We start from the raw sequence: 23,362 nt of genomic DNA, 5'->3' as shown, positions 1-23,362 counted from the left end.
AAATAGCTGTTTACCCTTTGGTCTTATATAGATTTTTTTTTTTCCCAATGCAGTACTCAAGGGTGACAGTCTTTACTTTTTGAGCTAAGCTGTTACTTAGTTTAAAGATGACTTCAGGGGATATGTAGTTTCAATTCATGGTTTGAAGAGTAACTCAAGGCCATAGTTTTGGGAACTCTTCCAGCCTCAGTAGGTCCATCAAGTCTGAATTCTTTAAGAATTTGAAGTTCTGTTCCACATTTTTCTCCCTTTGTGTCAGGATCCATCTACTGGATCCCTGATCAGAACATTCAGTGGTGGTAGACAGGCACCATCTAGTTTTTCTGGTCTAAAGATAAAGGAGGCAGTGAGTGGTTCTAGTCCTGTAGTTGGTACCTTCTCTGATTCTTGGATTTCCTTCTTTCTCTTTTGTTCTAAACGAATAGAGACCAATAGTTGTATCTTAGATGGCCACTTGTAGGCTTTTAAGACCCCAGACACTACTCACCGTATTGGGAGCTAGAACATAAACTTTAAGAGCTATATTATGCCAATTGACTAGATTGTCCCATAAGACCATGACTTTTAAGTCCTTAAATGAAGAGAACTGATCTGGTAAGGTGATTGGTTATGTCTAATAAGTATCAGCATCTGTAGTCCTCCACCCCCCTCCCCCGGTTTTTTGATTATTGTTATTGTTGCAAAATTATATATACATAGTATTTGCCAATTCATCCTTTTTTCTTATGTACAGCTAATTGACATCAATTACATTTAGTCAAGCTGTGCAATCCTCACCCATATTCGGTGCCACCTTTCCCATTTACCATAAACAAAAAGTGACTGCTACCTAGATAATACTTCCCCCTTCCCCCTCCCCCATAACCACTAATGAACTTTAGACTCTGTATATTTACCTATTCATGTCATTTCATAAAAGTGAGAACATGACAAAATCATATTTGTCTTTTTGTGATTGACTTACTGTATTCAACATAATGCCCTCCAGGTTCATCCATGTTGTAAGATTTTTCAGGAACTCATTTTTCTTTATCACTGAGTAGTATTCCATTGTATGTATATACCACATTTTGCTTATCCGTTCATCCGTTGATGGGCACTTAGGTTGTTTCCACTTTTCTGCTATTGTGAGTAGTGCTGCAGTGAACATAGGTGTGCATATTATCTGTTCATGTCACTTATATTATGTAGATCCCTAGGATGTACACCTAGAGTGGAATTGCTGGGTCATATGGCATATCTACCTCTAGTTTTTTGAGGAACTGCCACACTTTCATAATGGCTGTACGATTTTGCATTTCCACCAGCAACGGATTAAGGTTTCAATTTCCCCACATCCCTGCCAACACTTGTTATTTTCTGTTTTTTTTTTTTTTTTTTCTTTAAATATTAGCCATCCTAGTGGGAGTGAAATAGTATTTCATTGTAGCTTTGAATTGCATTTCTCTAATGGCTAATGACATTGAGCATCTTTTCATGTGTTTGTTGGCCATTTGAATATCCTCTTTGGTGAAGTATCTGTTCATGTCCTTTGTCTTTTTCTTGTTAAGTTGGATAAGTTTTATACATACTTTGGACATTAGACCCTTATTGGTTTTATTGTTCCCAAAGATTTTTTTCCCAGTGTTTAGGTTGTCTTTTAATTCTTTTGATAAAGTCGTTTGATGAACATAAGTATTTAACTTTTATGAGGTCCCAGTTTCTATTTTGTTTTCTGCTGTTTGTGCATTCATTGTTGTGTTTGATAATCTGTCATTGAAAAAAAAATTAAGTCCCAAAGCTTTGCTCCTGTATTTTCTTCCAAGAACTTTGTGGTTTTAGATTTAACGTTTAGGTCCTTGGTCCATTTTGAATTAGTTTTTGTGCACAGTGTGAGGTATGGCTCTTACTTTGTTTTTCTGCATGTGGAAATCAGTTTTGCGAGCACCATTTGTTGAAGAGATTGTCCTTCCCTATTGAATGGATTTGGCTCCTTTGTCAGAAATCAACTGACTGTAGATGTTTGGATTTATTTCCTGGTTTTCAGTTCTATTCCATTGGTCTATGTGCCTATCATTAAACCAGTACCAGCCTGTTTTGATTATTGTAGCTGTGTACTATGTTTTGAAGTTGGAAGGTACGAGGCCTCGTACTTTGTTCTACAAAATTGTTTTGGCTTTTCGGGGTCTCTTGTCTTTCCATATAAAATCGAGGATTAGTTTTTCCATTTCTGTAAAGAATGCTATTGGAATTTTGATCAGGATTGCATTGTATCTGTAGATTGCTTTGAGTAGTGTTGGCATCTTGACTATATTAAGTCTTCCAATCCATGAGCACGGAACATCTTTCCATCTGTTTAGGTCTTCTTTAGTCTCTTTCAGCAGTGTTTTATTATAATTTTCGTTGTATAAGTCTTTCATATCGCTGGGTAAATTTATTCCTAGATATTTTATTCTCTTATGTGCTATTGTAAATGGAGTTGTTGTGTTAATTTCCTTTTCAGATTTCTCATTGCTAGTGTATAGAAACCCAACTGGTTTTTGTTTGTTGACTTTGTATCCTGCAACTTTGCTAAATTCCTCTGTTGTTCTAGAAGCTTTTTAGTAGATCTTTGGGATTTTCTATATATAGGATCATGTCATCTGCAAATAGAGATAGTTTTACCTCTTCCTTTCCAATTTGAATACCTTTTCTTTTCTAGCCTTATTGCTCTGGCTCGGACTTCAGTGCAATATTGAATAGTGGTGAGAGTGAGCATCCTTGTCTTGTTCCTGTTTTCAAGGGAAAAGGTCTCAATCTTTCTTCATTTAGTATAATGTTGACTGTTGGTTTTTCATAAATGTCCTTAATTATGTTGAGGAACTTCCCTTTTATTCCTATCTTGTTGAGAATAGTACTTTATTAATTTTGTTTCAACTTTAACCTTTGGGAGCTCTTTCAGTTGGTCTTGTATCTCTTTGACATACCCCCATCATTGTGGGGTTTTTTTCCTTTATTATCACTTGTTTTGTTTTCTGACACTATAAGATGCTTTAGATTTATCTTGAATATTTCTTGCCCCAGTCCTACAATCAGCCGTTTCTCCAAGGATCCCTGGTTCATTTTATTGGTCTGTGATTTATTTTGAGTTAATTTTTTATTTGGCTTGAGGTAGGGGTCCATCTTCATTTTTTTGTGCATGTAGTTGTCTCAGCACCGTTTGTTAAAAAGACTGTTCTTTCCCCGTTGAATGGTCTTTGCATCCTTGCAAAAATCAATCAACCATAGCCAGTAGGAGAAGTGAAGTCTTGATACATGCTACAATATGATTGAAGCTGGAAGACATTATACTGAGTGAAATAAGTCAATCACAAAAGGCCAAATATTGTATGACCTCACTTATATAAAAAGAGAAAAGGCAGATGTATAAAGAACAAAATTTATTAGTGGTTACCAGGGATAGGAAGGAGGGGCAGGGGGCGGTTAATGGTGATGGAAAAATTGCATTGATTAAGGGTAGAGTTGCACAGCCAGGTATTGTAATTGCTGTCAGTAAGTTGAACACCTGTAAAAAGTTGAATTGGCAGAAGTTATGTGATAGATATATTTACAACAATGGCAAAAAAAAAAAAGAGTAGTTGCTAAGGCTGCTTATGTACAGCCAAGCACCTTATGGGATTTAGTTTCTTGGTTTGGAGGTTTCGGGTCATGGTTTCATGGGACATCCCAGTTAATTGGCCTAATAACATGTTTATTGCTTCTGTTCTACCTCCTAGTTCATTTTGTAGTGCCTGGGGTCTTAAAAACTTGCAAGCAGCCATCCAGGGCACAACAATTGGCCTCTATTCACCTGGAGCAACAGGGTAAGAAGGAGAATCAGGAATAGGAGGAGGAAATAGAATGCATGGCTAATTGCCTCCATGAACAACTGCCTCCTTTGCCATGAGACCTGAGTAACTGAATGGTGCCTGGCTACTATTACTGAACATTTTGATCAAAAGGGGGAAAATGCAGAACAGATTTTAAAATTTTCATGGATTCCAGACTTCCTGGAGCCATGAAGGTTGGATGAACCTGTGAAACTATTGCCCTGAGATAATCTTTAAAAGTTAAACCAAAAATATCCACTGAAGTCTTCTTAAAACCAAACGGTAGTTTAATTAGTAAAAAATTATTTGCCTTGAACATTGTGCTCCCTTAAGAACTATCTGTCGGGATCAAATTGACAACAGCAACTTGAAAGATTGGATAGGAACCTTGTGGGTAGGGAATTTATGTTAATGGGGGAGAAACAACTCAAAAAGGAGGGTGAGGATGGTTGTACAACTCGAAGAATGTAATCAGTGTTACTGAATGGTACGTGTAGAAACTGTTGAATTGGTGTATGTTTTGCTGTGTATATTCTCAACAACAACAACAAAATAAATAAAATTTAAAAAATCAACCATAAATATGAGTTTATTTTTAGAATCTCAGTTGTATTCCACTGATCTGTATGTCTGTCCTTATGCCATTACCACACTGTTTGATTACTATAGCTTTGTAGTAAGATTTGAAATCAGGAGTGAATCCTCCAACTTTGTTCTTTTTAAGATTGTTTTTGTTATTTGCAGTCCTTTGCCATACCATATGAATTTTTCTGCAAAAAAGGCAGTAGGATTTTTTTTTTTTAATTGTGCTTTAAGCGAAAGTTTACAATTCAAGTTACTCTCTCATACAAAAATTTATACACACATTGTTATGGGACCCTAGTTGCTCTCCCTGTACTGTGACAGCACACTTTTCCTTTCTTCCCCGGATTTCCCAGGTCCATTCAACCACCTCCTGACCCTCTCTGCCTTCTCATCTTGCCTCCAGATAGGAGCTACCCATTTAGTCTCATGTATCCACTTGAGCTAAGAAGCACACTCTTCACGAGTATCATTTTATGTCCCATAGTCCAGTCTAATCTTTGTCTAAAGAGTTGACCTCGGGAATGGTTTTAGTTTTGGGCTAACAGAAAGTCCGGGGGCCATGTCTTCCAGGGTCCCTCCAGTTTCAATCAAACCATTAAGTCTGGTCTTTTTACTAAAATTTGAGTTCTGCACCCCAGTTTTCTCCTGCTCCGTCAGGGACTCTGTTGTGTTCCCGGTTAGGGCGGTCGTTGGTGGTAGTCGGGCACCATCTAGTTCTTCTGGTCTCAGGCTGATGAAGTCTCTGGTTTATGTGGCCCTTTCTGTCTCTTGGGTGTATACTTTCCTTGTGTCTTCAGTGTTATTCATTCTCCTTTGCTCCAGGTAGGTTGGGACCAATTCATGTATCTTAGATGGCTGCTCTCCAGCTTTTAAGACCCCAGATGCCACTCACCAAAGTGGGATGCAGAACACTTTCTTAATAAACTTTATTTTGCCAGTTGACCTAGATGTCCCCTGAAACCATGGTCCCCAGGCCCCTGCCCCTGCTGCTCTGTTCCTCAAAGTGTTTGGTTGTATTCAGGAAACTTCTTAGCCTTGGTTTAGTCCAGTTGTGCTGACTTCCCCTGTAGTGCATGTTGTCCTTCCCTTCACCTAAGATAATTCTTGTCTACTAGCTAGTTAGTGAATACCCTTCTCCCTCCCTCCCCACCCTCATAGCCATCAAAGAATGTTTTCTTCGGTGTTTAAACCTTTTTCTGAGTTCTTATAATAGTGGTCTTTTACAATATTTGTCCTTTTGCAACAGGCAGTTGGAATTTTGATAGGAATTGCATAGAATCTGCAAATCACTTTTGGAAGTATTGCCATCTTTGTCTTTCTGTTTATTTAAGTTTTCTGTAATTTCTTTCAGCCATGTTTTATAGTTTTCAGTATGTGAGAGTTGCACTTCTTGGTTACATTTATTCCTATGTATTTTTTTCGATGCTGTTGTAAATGGCATTACTTTCTTGATTTCATTTTCAAATTGTTCATTGCTAGTTATACGTATAGGAACACAAATGATTTTTGTATACTGATCTTGTATTCTGCAACTTTGATGAGCTCATTTTATAGCTTTAATAGTTTCTTTTTGTGGATTTTTAAAAGGATTTTCTGTATATAAGATGGTGTCATCTGTGAATAAAGATAGTTTTACTTTTTGCTTTCCAACCTGGCTGCCTTTTATTTATTTTTTTTGCTTAATTGCCCTGGCAAGAGCTTCCAGTATAATATGTATAGAAGTGGCGAGAGTGGACATCCTTGTCTTGTTTCTGATGTTAAAGGGGAAAACTTTCAGACTTCACCATTAAGTATGATATTAGCTGTGAGTTTTTCATAGATATCTTTTACTAGGTTGAGGAAGTTCCTTTCTAAGTTTGTTGAGTATACTTATCATGAAAGGGTGTTTGATTTTGTCGAGTGTATTTTTTCTGCTTTTATGAGACAATCATATTTTTTCCTCCTTTGTTTTATTAATATGGATTACGTTTGATTGGTTTTGATATGTTGAACCAACCTTGCATTCCTGGGATAAATCTAACCTGGTCATGGTGTATAATCCTTTTACTATGCTGATTTGGATTTGGCTTGCTAGTATTTTGTTGAGTATTTTTGTATCTGTATTGATCTGTAGTTTTCTTTTGATGTCTTTGTCTAGCTTTATGATCAGGGTAATATTGACCTCATAGGATGAGTTAGGAAGTGTTTTCTACTCCTCTATTTTTTGAAAGAGTTTGAGAAGGATTGGCATGGATTCTTCTTTAAATATTGGCAAAGTTTGCCAGTGAAGCCATACAGTCCTGAGCTTTTCTTTGTTGGAAGTTTTTTGATTACAGATTTCAGTCTTTTTACTAGTTTGTTGTTATTGTTGTTAGGAGCCGTCAAGTCAGTTCCAACTCATAGCGACGCTATAGGACAGAGCAGAACTGCCCTATACGGTTTCCAAGGAGTGGCTGGTAGATTTGAACTGCCAACCTTTTGGTTAGCAGCTGAGCTCTTAACCACTGTGCCACCAGTGGTTAATTCAGATTTTCTGTTTCTTCTTGAGTCAGTTTTGATAATTTGTGTATTTTTAGAGTCTCAATTATATTCCATTGATTTGTCCGTTTTATATAGATTACGTGATTTGTTGACATATAAGTGTTCATAGTTTCTCTTATAATACTTTTTTTCCCCTTTAAGGTCAATAGTAAAGTCTCCCTTTTCATTCTGACTTTAATGCTTTGAATCTTCTTTTTTTCTTAGTCAATCTGAAGATTTGCCAGTTTTGTTCATTGTATATGTATGTTTGAGGACCTTCACTTGGATGGAAACACCATGAAGGCAGGGACTAGAATAGTGACTGGCACATACATAGTAGGTGCCCCTGGCATTCAGGGATGAGCTTTAATGGGTCCCCATGACATTTTCTCCCATGTTTGGTTATAAGTGGGTATGTGCTTTTCATCAGATTCTGGTAGGGGCATAATGTTCCCCAATGTATAAAAAACCCTGCCCTTAAGCAAGTCTGGAGCATTATAGGGCTAGAGACATTGCAGTGATGTTAAGTCAACCACAGTAGTCAGGAAGTCCAGTTCTGCCCTGACTCAATGTGTGAGCTTCATGAAGATCCATGGCCTCTCAGCTCTTTGTCCTCCTCCTCATTGTTAAATGAGGCAGTTGGGTGAGGCCCCTGTTCTTGCTTTAAAGGTGAGGAACAGATGCATGGTCTTAGTCATTTATCAGATATTTATGAGTCAGGCCCTGGGACAAACTCAAGACGGATACAAGGTCCCTACTGCCCAGTAGCTTACTACAATGGATCAAGTGAAAAACCAGAATCCCTTATAGTGTTTTTCAAACAATGAGATAAACATTTTAAATTTTGACCCAGAGCATGCATACTTGGATGTAGATGGATATAACTGGGGGAAGAAAAACAAAAAACAAACGAACAAAAAACATCACGACACAGTACTGACTGTCACTAATGTGACACACTCTGATGTTTTCTATTATAATTTAGTTCATTAAGTAAAGGTGCTGGTTAATAAAGCTTGAGAAGTAAAGTGCTGGTTGCAACCCACTAAACAGTGTCCTTGGCTCACTAATGGGTCACAGCCTGCAGTTTGAAAACCATTGACCTAGTGGGTAAGAGGAGCCCTGGTGGCACAGTGGTTACGAGCTGAGGCTGCTAACCAAAAGGTTGGCAGTTCAAGTCCACCAGCCGCTCCTTGGAAACTCTATGGGGCAGTTCCACACTGTCCTATAGGGTCGCTATGAGTTGGAATCGACTTGATGGCACACAACAACAATAACAGCAGTGGATAAGAGCTAGGGTGCTGGAGGAGCCAGCTTGCCTGAGTTTGAATCCTAACTTTGCCACTTACCAGCCAAGTAATCCCTGGGTAAGCCAGGTAACCTCTCCAGGACTTGGTTTCCTCATCCACAATACCCGCCTCGCTGAGTGGTTGTGAGGTGAATGAGATACTGACTGTAAAGTGCTGTGCACAACACCTGGCAAATGGTTTGCTCACTGCGGCTGCTGGTGCTGTGAGGATGGCAGGGGAACAAAGCTTTTCAGGGGGAGTCTTGGGGGTAAGCGCCTCCTACTTGAGATCGGGAGGATGAGTGGGACTTCTCTAATCGGGACAGGAAAACCCAGAAATACTGGCAGGCAGGCTGGCAAGTAAAGCACAGGGATACAGAGAAAATAATGAGAGTTCTAAAGCATACACAGTATATGTAGAGAAGTTTATGTTTTTCAGAACCTTTTCACAACCACTGTCCTGTTAAACCTGTGCTGTCCAGTATGGGAACCCCTGGCGACACGTGCTTATTTATGTTTAACTTGATTACTGTTAAATAAAATTAAAAATTCAGTTCCTTGTTCACACTAGCCACATATCAAGCACTGAACAGCCACATGCAGCTGGTGGCTGCCATGTTGGAGAACACAGATATAGAACACTGCCATTGTCACAGAAAGTTGTATTGGACAGTGCTTCATTAAAACCAAAAAAAACCAAACCTGTTGCCATGGAGTTGATTCTGACTCATAGTGACCCTGTAGGACAGAGTAGAACTGCCCTCTAGGGTTTCCAGGGAGTAACTGGTGGATTCGAACTGCCAACCTTTTTGGTTAGAAGCTGAGCTCTTAATCACTGTGCTACCAGGGCTCCAACAAAAGTATTGTAAAGGAAGTAGATATGGCATGGATTTTTCTTTTGAAATTTATTTGTTTCACTAATATTCCAAAAAATTAAAACTCACAACCCCTTCACCTTATATTTTCCTGTGGCCCCTTTTGATCTTTAGCCACATGAAATCACAGTTTATACGTACGTGGTTACAATCACAGTGTTTATTCAGTTGTTTACTTTTTTTTGATTAATATTATTTTGCAAAGACTTTCCACTGAACTGATATATTTGCCATTTTGATGAAGGGGGATATGCTATGAAGCACCATAACTGGGTTAAGTGCTTCCTTACTCTCGGACACTTTAGTTGCTTCCTGTTTTTCAGTATTATGAATAGCACTGCCCTGAGCTTTTAGCACCTGGAGCCTTTTTCTTCTTTTGAATTGTTTCCTAACTATAAATTCTAGGAAGTGAGTTATTCAGTCCAAGGGTATAATCACTTTTATGACTTTTGTTATATATTGCCTAATTGCCATTAAAAAAAAATAGCTTGAATGCATTATAGCTTTGAATAGATATTATTGTGGTTGCTTGGCTCATGTGAACATGAAGTCGCGGAAAGGTCAAGGGATCAGCCCATAGTGTAGCTGCTTGCTGACAGGGTCAGGGCCTGTGTCCATGTTTCTCCACTCCTGGCCCCAGCTTTCTATTGGACTATTCCAAATATTCATAACATTGTTGCTATTAGTAATAATAATAAATCCAGTATTGGCAAGCCCAGTAAGTGTGTTACAATCTTAAGCATAAAGTTTGGGGCCAAGGGCATTTTTTAAAAATATATACTTTATGAAATGCAACTGTAAAGAAAGGAGTCTTCGGAGGTGTTGGTATTCAAGTGGGGGTGCCCTGTAGGCTTTACTCCAGTGAAGCTGTTCTCACAGCCACCCTGGAATTCACTTCAGGGCCCGTTTATGAGCCATCTCACACAATCTGCCTGGTATTTGAGCGTCATACCTTCTATTTGACCAAAAATGGTATTCCTGAGCTTGATGCCCCACCTGATTCACCACACTTGGATCCAGATGATGTTGGGTTCTTTTCAGAAGCCAAATCCTTCTCAAGTGGATGAAGGTCTGCCAGCTCTGAGGATTTTGAAAAGAATGGGCTTCAGGCTTTGAAGGCCATTCCCAAAGAAGACAGAACTGATTTGAAAAGTGGCCACCTTGCTGGCACAGGCCCATGACTTCCAAAGTGACCAGATCATGAGGGAAACTTGTGTGCATCCTGCACTTGTTTACCTAAAAGATCGTTTTTATTTTCCTTCAGCCACTCCTCCATGTTGGGAAAATGTTGCGAAGCAATGAAGCCGCAGAGTCTAGGTGGAGGAGAGTCTTCGGGACAGTCCCTTTAGCCCAACACCATTCTGTAGAGTAGGATGCAGGCCCATGTAATTTTACATTTTCTAGCAGCCACATTAAAAAAGTGAAAAGAAACAAGTGAAATTAATTTTAATGTATTTTATTTAACCCAGTATATTACTTTAACATGTAATCAACATGAAACTATTATTAATGAGATTTTTTTTTTTTTTAATTGTACTTTAGGTGAAGGTTTACAGAACAATAGTTTCTCATTAAACAGTCAGTACACGTATTGTTTTATGATATTGGTTAACAGCCTTACAACCTGTCAACACTCCCTTCTCGAACTTGGAGGACGTTTTTTTTTTTTGGGTGAAAATATACATAGCCAAAGATACACCATTTCAAAAATATCTACATGTACAATTCAGTGACATTGATGACAGTCTTCTAGTTGTGCTGCTATTCTCACTATCCTTTTCCAAATTATTCCATCACAATTGTCTTCAACTTACTGTCCCTTAGGCTTCCCATCAAACCTTTTGAGTTGCTGTTGTCAGTTTGATCTCACATAGATAATTCTTTTTTTTTTTTTTTGTACTTTAGATGAAGGTTTACAGAAGAAAATAGTTTCTCATTAAATAGTACACATATTGCCCTATGACAATGGTTAACAACCCTACAACATGCCAACACAGTCCTTATTCAACCTTGGGTTCCCTATCACCAGCTTTCCTGTCCCCTGCTGGCTTCTAGTCCTTGTACCTGGACTGTAGTGCCTCATTAGTCCCATTTTGTTTTATGGGACTGTCCAGTCCCCAGCTGAACGGTGAACCTCAGGAGTCACTTCACCACTGAGCTAAAAGGGTGTCTGGGGCCCTACTTTCGGGGTTTCTCCAGTCTCCTTTAGGCCAGTAAATCTGGCCTTTTTTTGTGTGGGTGTGTTAGAATTATGCTCTACATCCTTCTCCAGCTCCGTCCAGAACCCTCTGTTGTGATCCCGGTCAGAGCAGTCAATGGTGGTAGCCGGGCTCCATCTAGCTGTACTGGACTCAGTCCGGTGGAGGTCTTGGTAGCTGTGGTCGATTAGTCCTTTGGACTAATCTTTTCATTGTATCCTGTTCTCTTCATTCTCCCTTGCTCCCAAAGGGGTGAGACCAGTGGAATATCTTAGATGGCTACTAACAGGCTTTTAAGACCCCAGATGCTACTCACCAAGGTAGAATGTAGAACATTGTCTTTATAAACTGTGTTATGCCAGTTGAGCTAGATGTTCCCCGAGACCATGGTCCCCACAGCCCTCTGCCCAGCAATTCAGTCCCTCAGGGAGTTTGGATGTGTCTGTGGAGCTTCCATGACCTTTCCTTGTACAAGTTGTGCTGGTTTCCCCGGTATTGTGTACTGTCTTACCCTTCACCAAAGTTACCTATTGTCTATTTAGTATTCCCCCCGCCCCCGTAACCAACAAAGATTGTTGCTTTTCATGTGTAAACTTTTTCATGAGTTTTTACAATAGAGGTCTCATACAATATTTGTCCTTTTGTGATTGACTTGTTTCACTCAGCATAATGTCCTCTAGTTTCATCCATGTTATGAGATGCTTCACAGATTCATCATTGTTCTTTATCGTTGTATAATACTCTGTTGTGTGTGTGTATCATAGTTTGTTTATCCATTCATCTGTTGATGGGTATCTAGGTTGTTTCCAACTTTTTGCTATTGTGAACAGTGCTGCAATGTATTAATGAGATATTTTACATTCTTTTTTTTATACCAAGTCTTCAAAATTGAGTGTATATTTAACTTAACAGACATCCCAATTCAGACTAGCTGCATTTGAAGTGCTCAGCAACCTTACGTGTGACTGATGGCTACCACATTGGATAGTACAGATTTAGAAAATTGCATTGTGGCACAGACCTCTGAAATCACAAAGAGCTCTAGAGTCAGGTGGGTCTGATTCCAAGTAAGTCTGTGCCTTTCTTGTTGGGGTGGGCAGAAGGAAGCCATTGGTGAGTCCATGATAGACCAGAACCTGTTCATTCATACAAGGGGAGGAGGAAGACAGACAGACAGACTTGCAGGGAGGTGCCACTTGAGCTCAGCCTTGAAGTAGAATAAGGGGCTCGCTAAGTTCACAGAGTGGGAATGGGTGTTCTTGGCAGAGCGTGCAGCTCAGGCAGAGGCCCATTACTCTGGAGAACCACAGGCAGTTCTTTCAGCTCTACCAGGGTATTAGGAGTGGGGGGCCTTGGTGAAAGGAGAGTCTAGAGAGGTGGGTGAGGCTGGACCTTCCACCACCTGCCACCACCACGCCTCAGGTCCGCACCACCAGCATCTCTTGTCTGGTTTGCTGGCAGTAGCCTCCAATTCCTTCTATTTGCTCCCCCACCCCCATCCGTTTAAAATGTAAGTGAGATCATGTCGCTTTCTGCTTAGAACCCTCTGGTGGCTTTACATTTTACTCAAATCCGAAGTGTCAGGGTCCTGCAAGGTCTGGCCCTGCCCCTTTACCTCTCTGATCTTACCTCCCTCTGCACTCCCTTCTGGTCGTTCCTCTCTGGCCATACTGGTCTCATTCGCCTGCACTGGGGCCTTTATATTTGCTTTTCTCTCTACGGGAATATACTTCCATCAGGTATTCAGAAGGCTTACTCTCTCACTTCTCTGCCACTTCATTTCCATCTTTGTTCTTCAGAGAGGCCCTTCTTGCCATCCTCAAAATAGTGCCCTTTATAGATTTTTTTCAAAACAGTCTTCACCACCTCGCATACAGCTTCTCGATTTGTTCATTGTCTGCCTCCCTCACGAGAATGTAGGCTCCAAGAGAGCAGGGTTTGGTCTGTTTTGCTTACTCTTGCTCCCGTAGGGCTTGATGTTCAGTAAATATTTGTTGAGTGAATGACTGGATGAGTAAATGAATGAACAAGCAATATGTGAAACATAGCAGGCCTTCAGTAAATGCATGTTGATTTGAAATTTTTATTGAAGTATTTCCTTTTGCATTTATTTATTTATCCTAATTTTATATTTAAAAAATTTCAGCCATAAAAAAATGCTGAAAGAACGGGATAATGGCCATCCATATATTCTCTACTTACATTCAGCAATTGTTAACATTTTGCCACAATGGCTTTATGTATTCTTGCATGTATGTACATTTGTTTGTAGATACTGAGCCAATTGAAAGTCAGTTTGCAGAAACATGACACTTACCTCCTGATTTTAAAACATATTCGACAGCTATAGTAATCAAAACAGCCTGGTACTGGTATAACAAAAGATACATAGACCAATGGAATAGAATTGAGATTCCAGAAATAAACCCACACATCTCTGGTTAACTGATTTTTGACAAGGGTGCTAAGTCCATTCAATGGGAAAGAAACATGACACTTACCCTTTGCATTTAGAGGTTGGCTCTGGAGAGTGTTGAGTCAGGAGACCTCAGGCAGCGGCGGTTTGTGCCATGGCCTCTGACCTGGACTTCTCACCTCCCGAGGTGCCTGAGCCCACGTTCCTGGAGAACCTGCTGCGGTACGGACTCTTCCTGGGGGCCATCTTCCAGCTCATCTGCGTGTTGGCCATCATTGTACCTGTTCCCAAGTCCTACGAGGCGGTGAGTCCTTCCCTGTGAGCCTCAGCTTCCTGGGTGCTAGGCTGGGTACTAGGTACTGATAGTAGATACTGCAGCAGCCAAGATCCGCAGGGACTGTGCTGGGCTTTGTTGATTTAGTGTTCCCCAAAATTTCCACTTGGTGAGATTTGAACCCTGTAAGTGATACTTTGTTTGCGCATCTGATAAGCAGATTTTTTAGTGCCTACTTGGTGTCGGTCTTCTGAAAGATGTGGTGTCTGCCCTCAAGGACCTTCTATTCTTTTAGGGCAGGCAGATATTAAATAACTCCTCACATGTGCTTCCGTGAGAAGTGCAAAGTACTGTGGGGATGTTCTGTGAGGGTGTATATTAAAGGGGAGGACCTGACCTTATCCTGGGGCAGAGGCTGGGCTGTTCTCCCAAGGAGACAGTGTTTGAGCAGAGACAAGGGATAAGAAGACTTTGCCAGGTGAAGTGGGGAAGGGGCAGGGCAGCGTTCCAGGAAGAGGGAACTGCATGTGCAAGGAACTGGAGGAATAAAGGAACAGGCTAGTTCAAGGAACTGAGTGAAGGTGACTAGTCGGAGCACAGAGAGGGAGAAGAGGACATGGTGAGAGGCACAGCCCAGAATGGCAGGGCCCAGGAGGGTTTTAAGTAAAAGTGGCATGATCAGATGGGCTTTTTTGTTCTTTTGTTTCATAAGTCTCTTTTATTCTCTAACTACACCCCCCCCCCCCACTTTTCTCATGACATTGATTTGTTGGAAAAAGCAGATCATTTGTCCTGTACAATATTGACATCCAGAATTTGGCTGATGGTTTCCTTGTGGTGTCATTTAACATGTTTCTCTGTTCCCCATACTTCTGATTAATTGGAAGTTAGATTTGGAGGCTTGATTCAATTCAGATCAGGTTATTTGATTAGAATAACTTCTAGCTGGTGCTGTGTATTTCCTATTGTATGTCACCTCTGATAATGACTTGTGACAACACGTGTGAAATATTGTCTACAGGGAAGCTCATTAGAGACTCAGTAGCCAGGGTTTTTATTGGGGGCTGGTTATGTAGGCACCCTCTGCCTCGTACATACCAAAATTCCAAACTTCCAGAAGGAAAGTAGGTGTTCAGCATAAACCATATTGTTTGCACAGTTTAGGCACAGTGAATTCCTCTTATCAGTTCTGAAAATGATAGGAACCCTACTGAAATCCAGGTTCCCAGATGCCAGCCAAGGGCCAACCTTGCAAATGGGCTTTTCTGAGGATAGCAGTCTCTCTGTGTTAATTCTTTTCTGCACACCTGCAATATACACAATAGTTTAATAACTATATATTTTTTCCTACTAACGAAGACTCAGAATGAAATTTAAGATTTGTTTGTGGTTCTTTTTTGGCCGTAGACTTTGTCCTAGGAGGGATTTACAGTCCAACTACAGTGTTTAGTAATCCTTTTCTTTGACATGCCATTAGGTTCATTTGTTTTTAATTTTTAGGAATTTTTTTCTTTTAACTTAATTTTGTTTTTTAATTATATAAAATATTTATATACAACATTTCTCAAAGTCAAAGCTATGTAATAAGATACATTCATGGATATTTTCTTTAATTTCAGTATCCTCCACTATATTCCTTCCCTCCCCCATAGATTATCATTTTTATTATTTTGATTTATCCACCCTTTGTTTCTATTTGAAAATATAAGCATATACATATATGTATATATGTGTGTATTTATCTATTCATATTTCCCCCTTTGGTACACAAAAGATAGCCTACCATTAATAGCAAACTATGAGTTTCACATTTTTCTTTTTTCACTCAACAATATGCAGTATTTCCTGGAGATCATTATGTTCCTGGAGATTCTGCTTTTGCAGCTGGGAGGGCGATGGGGCATTTACTGATTCGCTGAGGAACCCTGGTGAAGGAGCAGGCTTGGAGGTAGGGATAAGGAAGGAGCAAGGAACATGCCAAGCTCAATTTTAAACAGGAGCCTTTGAGACGTCCAGATGGTTCTGTCAAGTAGGCAGTTGGACTTCCAGGTCTGTAGCAGGAGGAGAGGTCTGGGCTGAGTGTTGAGCAACATTTGGGAGTTGATAATGTGTGATTGAAGCCATTGGTAGGGATGAGGTCACGTAAGGAGAGAATGTGGAAGAAGATGAGAAGAGGAGCTAGGATGGAGGCTTGAGGAGCTCCCAGATTTAGAAATGGGACAGGTAGGGGAGAAAGAGCTGCCAGCGAGGGAGGGGAAAGGCTCATGCCTCTAGGTTGTTCTGTTCATTTCCTTTTCTTATTCTAGTATTTTGAGAAGGAGGTCACGATTGGAGATTTTCTACCCACAATTATGTCACACTTTAAAAATGTAATCCCTGTGTTCTTGGGCTCCGTCCTCACAGACATGGCATGCTGTTGGGTATTATAAATAACAAACATTTTTTTATTGTCATTGGCCACTGATGAAGCCGGCTAGGAGTCCCTGGCGGGGGAGGTGATAAATGTTCTTGTTTTACAGGCAGAGATGTGGAGTCAGAGGTGTGTGGCCTTTTGGAGAGCTGGGAAGCTGCTCTCCCTGCATTGTGTTCTTAACCCTTTGAGGTGAGCTGCCGAGGACTGGGTCATTTCAACAAACTTTCAGGCAAAGGGTGCCCTTTATCTCTGTGAGGTTTTTAGTGGTGCAAGTGGGTCGAGGTTTATTGAGGCAGGGGGTTGACGAGGGGCTCAGAAATATGCCACACACACACACACACACACACCAACTCTGCCATTTAGAGGTTAATTTGGGACAACAAGCTCATCTTTTAAAATATAAATATAGACCATAACACCTCATTTTCATTTTATCTTGCAGTTTAGGGGAATAAGGCTCACACAAGTGAATTGTCCTCATAACTGAAGCTTACTGTTTTAGCTTTTTATTTTTAGGCTTTCAATGGATCAGTAGCAAAAATATGTAGTACCATTAATTTAAATTTTTATTGGTGCTTCAGGCCAGCAAATGGTCCCCAGTTACATAGGGATTCTCCTGCCAGCTTTCTTCTGTGTGTCCCTGTAAGGCAACCTTCTCTTGCTCCTAAATTCCTAAATAAGTGGAAAGGAGACACTGTATTCTGTGCATGAACAAGATTCCAAAGAAAGAGTGTTGAGACTGCTCCTTGGAGGATGTGCCTAACAGGTAGCTGGGATTTGGAATTGGGATGGGTATGGGGGAAAGGAGGGGAACTTGGGGAAAGGGTGCTCTTAGGGAAGAAAGGAGCCTGGGGAGTGGGTGCAGTTTGTGGGGGCCCCAGGTAGCAGCAGCAGTAGGGAGGCACCTGGAAGTGGTGGAGGGCAGGAGTTGGGAGAGGGTCAGAGGTGGGGGTTAGGAGGACCCGGAGAACAAGCTTGCTGTCTTTGCCATTTTGCTTAGGGCAACATTGTCCCTCTCGCCTGGCCTATAGGAACAAGGTTTATTAGTGGCTTTTTGGGTCAGAACATAATATTTTTGGCTCCAGATGATGGGAAAGCCTTTGAAAAGCAAAAGAATGTCTTTCCTGTTGTTCCAGTAAACCGATTTTTTTGCAACTAGTTTATGACTTCAGTACTTCAATACTTAGTAGATTATTTGGAAGCTGTTTTGGAAGTAATCAGGGAAGAAAAAAAAATACAAATTCTTACCACTCTGTGCCCTTCCTTTTCATATTAAGAGCAAGAACCAATTCGTAAAATCAAAACAAAAGTCCCTAGAATCTTAATCCAAATAAGAATGTTTTCTCATTGACACCTCATTAAACTAAGGCCCAAGAAAACAAACATTTGAGCCTGATTGAGGCCTGGGCCACAGTTAATCCAAGCTTTTTCTGGTAGGCTGAATTCGAAAATAAGATAGTAGATCCTCACAGACACTAGTTCTGTCTAGTCTAGAATGGCAGATACGTTTTGTCTCTCACGCCAAGTCTAATTATGGTGGCAGTGGTGAAAAGGATTCTGGAGCTGCTTTGAGGTTTCAGAGGAAAGCAGTTGATCAGTGATTAGTCAGTATGTCCTACCACTGTCTAGCCATGAGCAAGGGGCTAGAGAGTGGTAGGACATATTGCATCCTTGGGCTGGTCCATGATTCTCTACCTGGCTGCACATTAGAGCCACGTGGGGAGCTTTCAGGGGCTTGGGTTGCACCCCCAGAGATTTGATTCAGTTGTTCTCGATCAGCAGTTTTTAAAGTGCCCGGGTGATTCTGATATGCAACCACTGGTCTAATCCTTAGTCCGTTTCCCTGAAGCAGAAACCAGTTTTGGGAAGATGGGAGGTGTTAGGTTCTAGATGTGTTAAGTTTTGAGATGATAGCAAGACATCCAAGTGGAAAAGGAAGAGCCAGCAAGAAGTCGAGTCTAGAAAGAGACCTGGAAATTATCTACATAGCATTGTTACTTGAAAGAATGAGTTGCTGAGATTTCAGGGGAAATTAAAGTTTAGGAAAGACCTGAACTTGAAGTAGTTTATGCGCAAAAAGATGCACATACGCTGCAAAGATGCAGGTGCTGCCTCAGAACCCATGAACAGGGGTGCAGCTGGGCCTCTGGAAGGGGCAGGAACTGGGGAGCCCATTGCTCATCATCTGCATCCCCTGGGCCATGCTTCCATGGCCCTCTCTGCCTTTCACTTCCCCCACCAGGGCCCTGCCCCCTCTGCCTGCTGTCCCTGTGGTGAGATGCAGCATGACCACTGATGGCTCCCAGCTTCCCAGAGAGATAGGCTGACTTCTTGCTTGGTCTCAGTTCCAAAATCCCCAGCTTCGGACAGCCGTGGCCAGTAGGTAGGGGAGGGCGAGTTCAGTTCCCAGAAGAGCTGGAGCGGGTCTCCATTAGACTGGCTCTCTCAGGAGACAGGGCAGAGCAGTGGGAAGAGGACCAGGAGAGTGCGGCCTCCCTGAAAATCGCTGAGGGTTTCAGGGAGGGCACATGTGAAACCCAGTCCCCACAGAGACTGGGTGATGAGAACGATCAAGAAAAGTCCGCTGTGTTTGACTGTGCCGTGTCTAGGCTGCTGTCCTTCAGAGTTTGGTTTCAGTAGAACAAAGTTCTTAATAGGGCGCCCCTGGAGCCCTAGTGGCGAAGTGGTTAAGAGCTTGGCTGCTAACCAAAAGGTCGGCAGTTCAAATCCACCAGCTGCTCCTTGGAAACCTTATGGGGCAGTTCTGCTCTGTCTTATAGGGTCCCTATGAGTCGGAATTGACTCCATGGCAACAGGTTTGGTTTTTGGATAGGCTTCAGGAGTCTGTGAGCTCCCGGAAGTTGTGTACAAAACAGTGATGTTTTTATGCTCAGGCACATTTTATGGGGAAATAGTCCATAGCTTTTCTCAAAGTGGGGTACAGTAGTAGAAGGGAATGGGAGCCAAATTCCAGGAGTTTAAGGAGTAGATAACCAAGTAAATGTTGAAGGCCATCTTTCCTCCCTTCCCAAAAGCCTGCCTGAACAGCTTACCTCCCCAACTTTCTTTTGGTTCAGTTTCTATACAGAATGTTGCTCCCAGTCAATCCTAAGCAAGTGGGTGTTGACTTTTAGTTCAGCGACTCATGTAGCAGATAGTAATAGTTCATCTGGCAATTAATCGTAAACACTCATAGTATAGTTTAAATGCCGACTGTTTCCCTCTCATAATTAAAGCCTGTTCTTACCAAGGGAAAAAAAAAAAATTCTGACTGTTCTAATCTTTTCATATGTTTATGTCTCATCTTCCCAGCCAGATCCTAGCTCCTAAAAGGCAGGTACCTTCATTTCCACACTGCTGTCCTTGTTAATTGCTGTAGTCACATCTTGTAGTAATGGGAGACTCTTTCTGATGAATGTTCAGAAACGCAGTTTCCCAAAGACATTTTATGGTATCTTAGAGCCGGGAATTTCAAGGCACAGCTGGATCCTGGGGCTCAAGAGGTCGTCAGGGCTCTGCCTCTCTCCATCTCTCCTGGCTTTCCTGGGAGTGCTAGCTTCATTCTTAGGCCCTTGCCAGGTCTGGAAAGATGGCTGCAGCAGCCCCAGTCTACATCCTTATTGCTCATGACTTACTAGAGAGAGAAACCATTTCTCTGCCTATGTTCACTTTCCAAATCTCATGGAAGGCCTCTGTTTGGCCACATGCTTGCACTTTTGTCCCATAGGTGGGAAGGGGGAATGGATACCATTTCTGACCAGACCACAGTCAACTGCCCACTTCTGTGGCCACTGTGACTGAGAGTCACCCCAGAACCAACCAGGATAGGGAAAGGACAGGGCCCCAGTGGGATAGGGATGCTGGGCAGACAAAGACAACAGATGCCCAGCCTCGTGACCTAGTGGAAGAGAACTCACTAGAATTGGTGGCAGGAGTGGTGGCTTTCATTGTGATGCCCACATGGGTGTCACTATCCACCAGAAAGCTCTGCAGTGCTTGGAGCCCTGGAAAGGATAGAGACTTCCTGTGGGCAGGGTTCTAGAAGGTCAGAATCCTGGTGGAAAATTTTGCGTAAGGATCTTGATTTTAACCTAGGCCCCTGGTTGCCAGTGAGGACTGCCATAAGTCTTTATGGCAAGCGTATACCCATTCTCGACACCATAGGAGATGGACTCGCAGAACCAATTCTGGATTCTGCTCGATATTTTTTTAAGCTTGGAAGGAGTTTGCAGTTAAATTGGATGTTTTTTAGTTAATGAGTCGTTCAAGAGAGATTGCTGTGTGGTAGGCAGGATGAGGGTATAAACATGCTCCCACCAGCCTCTGGTCTCAAGATGTGCACTGGCTCATGGGAGAGTCGGCTGGACTCCCAAGGAGCCACAGACCAGTTGGTGGGAAGGGCCAGCAGAGTCGTGCTGAATTGTGGAATGAGTGCCCCAAGGCTGTTCTTTCTAATCACGGCTCTCCTCGCCTGCCAAGTGAGTCCTGGACTCCATGTCTCCATTCGCCTTGTTGAGCCCACATGGATGGGCCTCCCCCGCTCCCTGTTTCAACTAGTCCTATCCTTTTCTCAAGGCCATTGCTAGTTCGATCTCTACAACGTCTTCTCCGCCCCCACTCTGCCAGGGCCCTGGGCAAGAGTGAAACTGTGGACTGAACAAGGGCTTCAGCATCAGGCAGACTTGGTCTGAATGCTGGCCCAGCTTTAACCTACTTGAGTCTCAGGTTCCTGAGCTATAAAAAGAAGGACATTCATGCCAACCCCAGAGTTTTTGGAGGATCAAGTGAGATGAGGTGTGTGAGGGTACCTGAGCATAGCATAGTGCTTTTCTTTCCTTGGACCATTTTAGAGGTGAGAATGGTTTCAGTCAGTGTAGAGTGGCATTTTGCCTAGATTTACAGAACTAAATCCACATTGAACTGTATAGTGGAAATCATAAAAGTCAGTGTGACTTCCCTGATGTATTGTGGCACAGATTTGATTATTTGAATCTGATGAATAGCAGCAATTTTCTGGCTTTGTAAGCAGCTGTAGAGCCTCTTCATTATTGATGGGGCTTGCGTCCACAGGGGACGCCTCCGCAGACTCAGTGACTACCTGACAGAGACTTTCTTTTGCTCTCGACAGTGTGATTGTTGCATCAGAGGAGGTGAGGTGTTCCCAGATTTAAAGGTGGAGCTGTAGCATTCTCAGTCTGCCCTCTGCCTGGTGTGGACTGGCAACGTATATTTGAAGGGAAATAAGAAGTCAGCCATTCATTCTGCCCTTCTTGCCAGCTAATACTGTGGAGCCACAGGCTCTGTGACTAGGACCCTAGGATCTGAATTGTGTGTAACAGCCACCTTTGCTTCTCTACAGCTTGGAGAGAAGCTGGCTGTGCCACATTGGGCCAGTCATGAAGTCTCAGTGAGCCCCAGTTTCCTCGCTTGTAAACTGTGGCTCATATTGGCTAGCTTGGCAGGGTGATTGGGAGGCTTAGTGAGCTGATGCTTGTAAATCACTCATATGGTCCTCACCCAGTGCATGTGCGTTCTCTTCTTCATTGCCCACGGGGCCTGACACATTACCTTGCATGTATGGGAGAGAACTAATAGGTGATGAATGCTGAGCACCTATGCAGAGGGTGAAAGGGAGCAGAGTATTTGTAGCCCAGAGTGACAGAGTGAGCTGCGTGAGGGTTGTGCCTGGAGACAGGCCCAGGCTGAAATGGGAATGGCCCTGGAGGCCTTGCTGAGGCTCATGGAATTTGCTATGTATGAAAGAACCAGCAACATTTTTAAAACAGAAAACAGACATGATCAGGACTGTGTCATTGTTTTAGGAAAATAGACTCCGAAAGCAATGTGGAGGATGATGAGAAGAGACGAATACCAGGGAAGGGCAGGAGAACCTGGGGGAGGCTGACACATGAGGGGGCAGGCAGGAGACCGTTGGGTCCGATCGGCACAGAAGAGCGCTTGTGGAGGCATGGGCATAATCTAGTGCCCCTTGGAAAGGAGAACGGACAGGACCTGGGGACAGATTGGATGTGGGGAGCACAAGAGAGTGGTGAGAACTCAGAACTGAGAAGTGACTCGGAGGTTTCTAGCCTGGGGAACTGGGTGAGTGACAATGCCAAAAACTGAGATGGGGAGGAGGAGGAGGGCTGGGGTGAGGAGACAGATAATACATTCAGATGACTCAGTGGATCGTATGTGAACCTAAACTTTTAACATTTATATTGTATAGCCTCTCCCAGGTTTCCTGGGACCTCACAGCTAATGAAGACTATGAATCAGAGTGAAATGTAAAATCTACTTTCTCTGTAATATGTACACACACCCACCGAGAGCTGCTTTCAACTGTGAAAAATAAAGCACGACTCGTGAGGCGGTATCCCAACTGCTCTGCTCCCTTAGGAACTTCAGTCCCAAACGGGGCTCTGAATGGCCCATCAACAGAATCTGGAACAAGCTATTCTTGTCCTTCTGTAGTCACCTTGTGGTTCTAGAGGCTACTAAACAGAGAGAAAGCAGATTTTACATTTCACTCGGATTCATGGTCTTCATTAGCCTGGAGATCCCCAGGAAACCTGGGAGAGGCTATATGATATAAATGTTAAAAGTTTGAGTTCACATACGATCCAGCAATCCCACTCCTTGGAATGTAGGCTAGAGAAATAAGAGCCGTCACAGGAATAGATATATGCACACCCATGTTCATTGCAGCACTGTTCACGTTAGCAAAAAGATAGAAACAACCTAGGTGCCCATCAACGGACGAGTGGATAAACTGATTATACTATATTCACACGATGGAATACTACGCAATGATAAAGAACAATGATGGATCCATGAAACATCTTATAACATGGAGGAATCTGGAAGGCATTATGCTGAGTGAATTTAGTTAGTTGCGAAAGGACAAATATTGTATAAGACCACTATTATAAGAACTCAAGAAAAGGTTTAAACACAGAAGAAAACATTCTTTGATGGTTATGAGGG

The 23,362-nt window shown here is 42.2% G+C and overlaps 1 protein-coding gene across 1 annotated transcript in view; it reads left to right on the top strand.

Moving 5' to 3' along the window:
- Positions 1-13,684: 13,684 nt before the first annotated feature.
- Positions 13,685-23,362, top strand: part of MANBAL (mannosidase beta like) — a 14,858-nt gene continuing 5,180 nt past the window's right edge. The window contains exon 1 of the mRNA XM_004370362.2: positions 13,685-13,992. Coding sequence (XP_004370419.1) covers positions 13,843-13,992 — 150 coding nt within the window. The 5' untranslated portion in view covers positions 13,685-13,842. The remainder of the gene's footprint in view (positions 13,993-23,362) is intronic.

Source organism: Trichechus manatus, unplaced genomic scaffold, assembly GCF_000243295.1.
Source record: "Trichechus manatus latirostris isolate Lorelei unplaced genomic scaffold, TriManLat1.0 scaffold00008, whole genome shotgun sequence".
Lineage (NCBI taxonomy): Eukaryota > Metazoa > Chordata > Mammalia > Sirenia > Trichechidae > Trichechus > Trichechus manatus.
The sequence above is the reverse complement of the archived record's forward strand: the minus strand, read 5'-3'. Positions and strand labels throughout refer to the sequence as shown.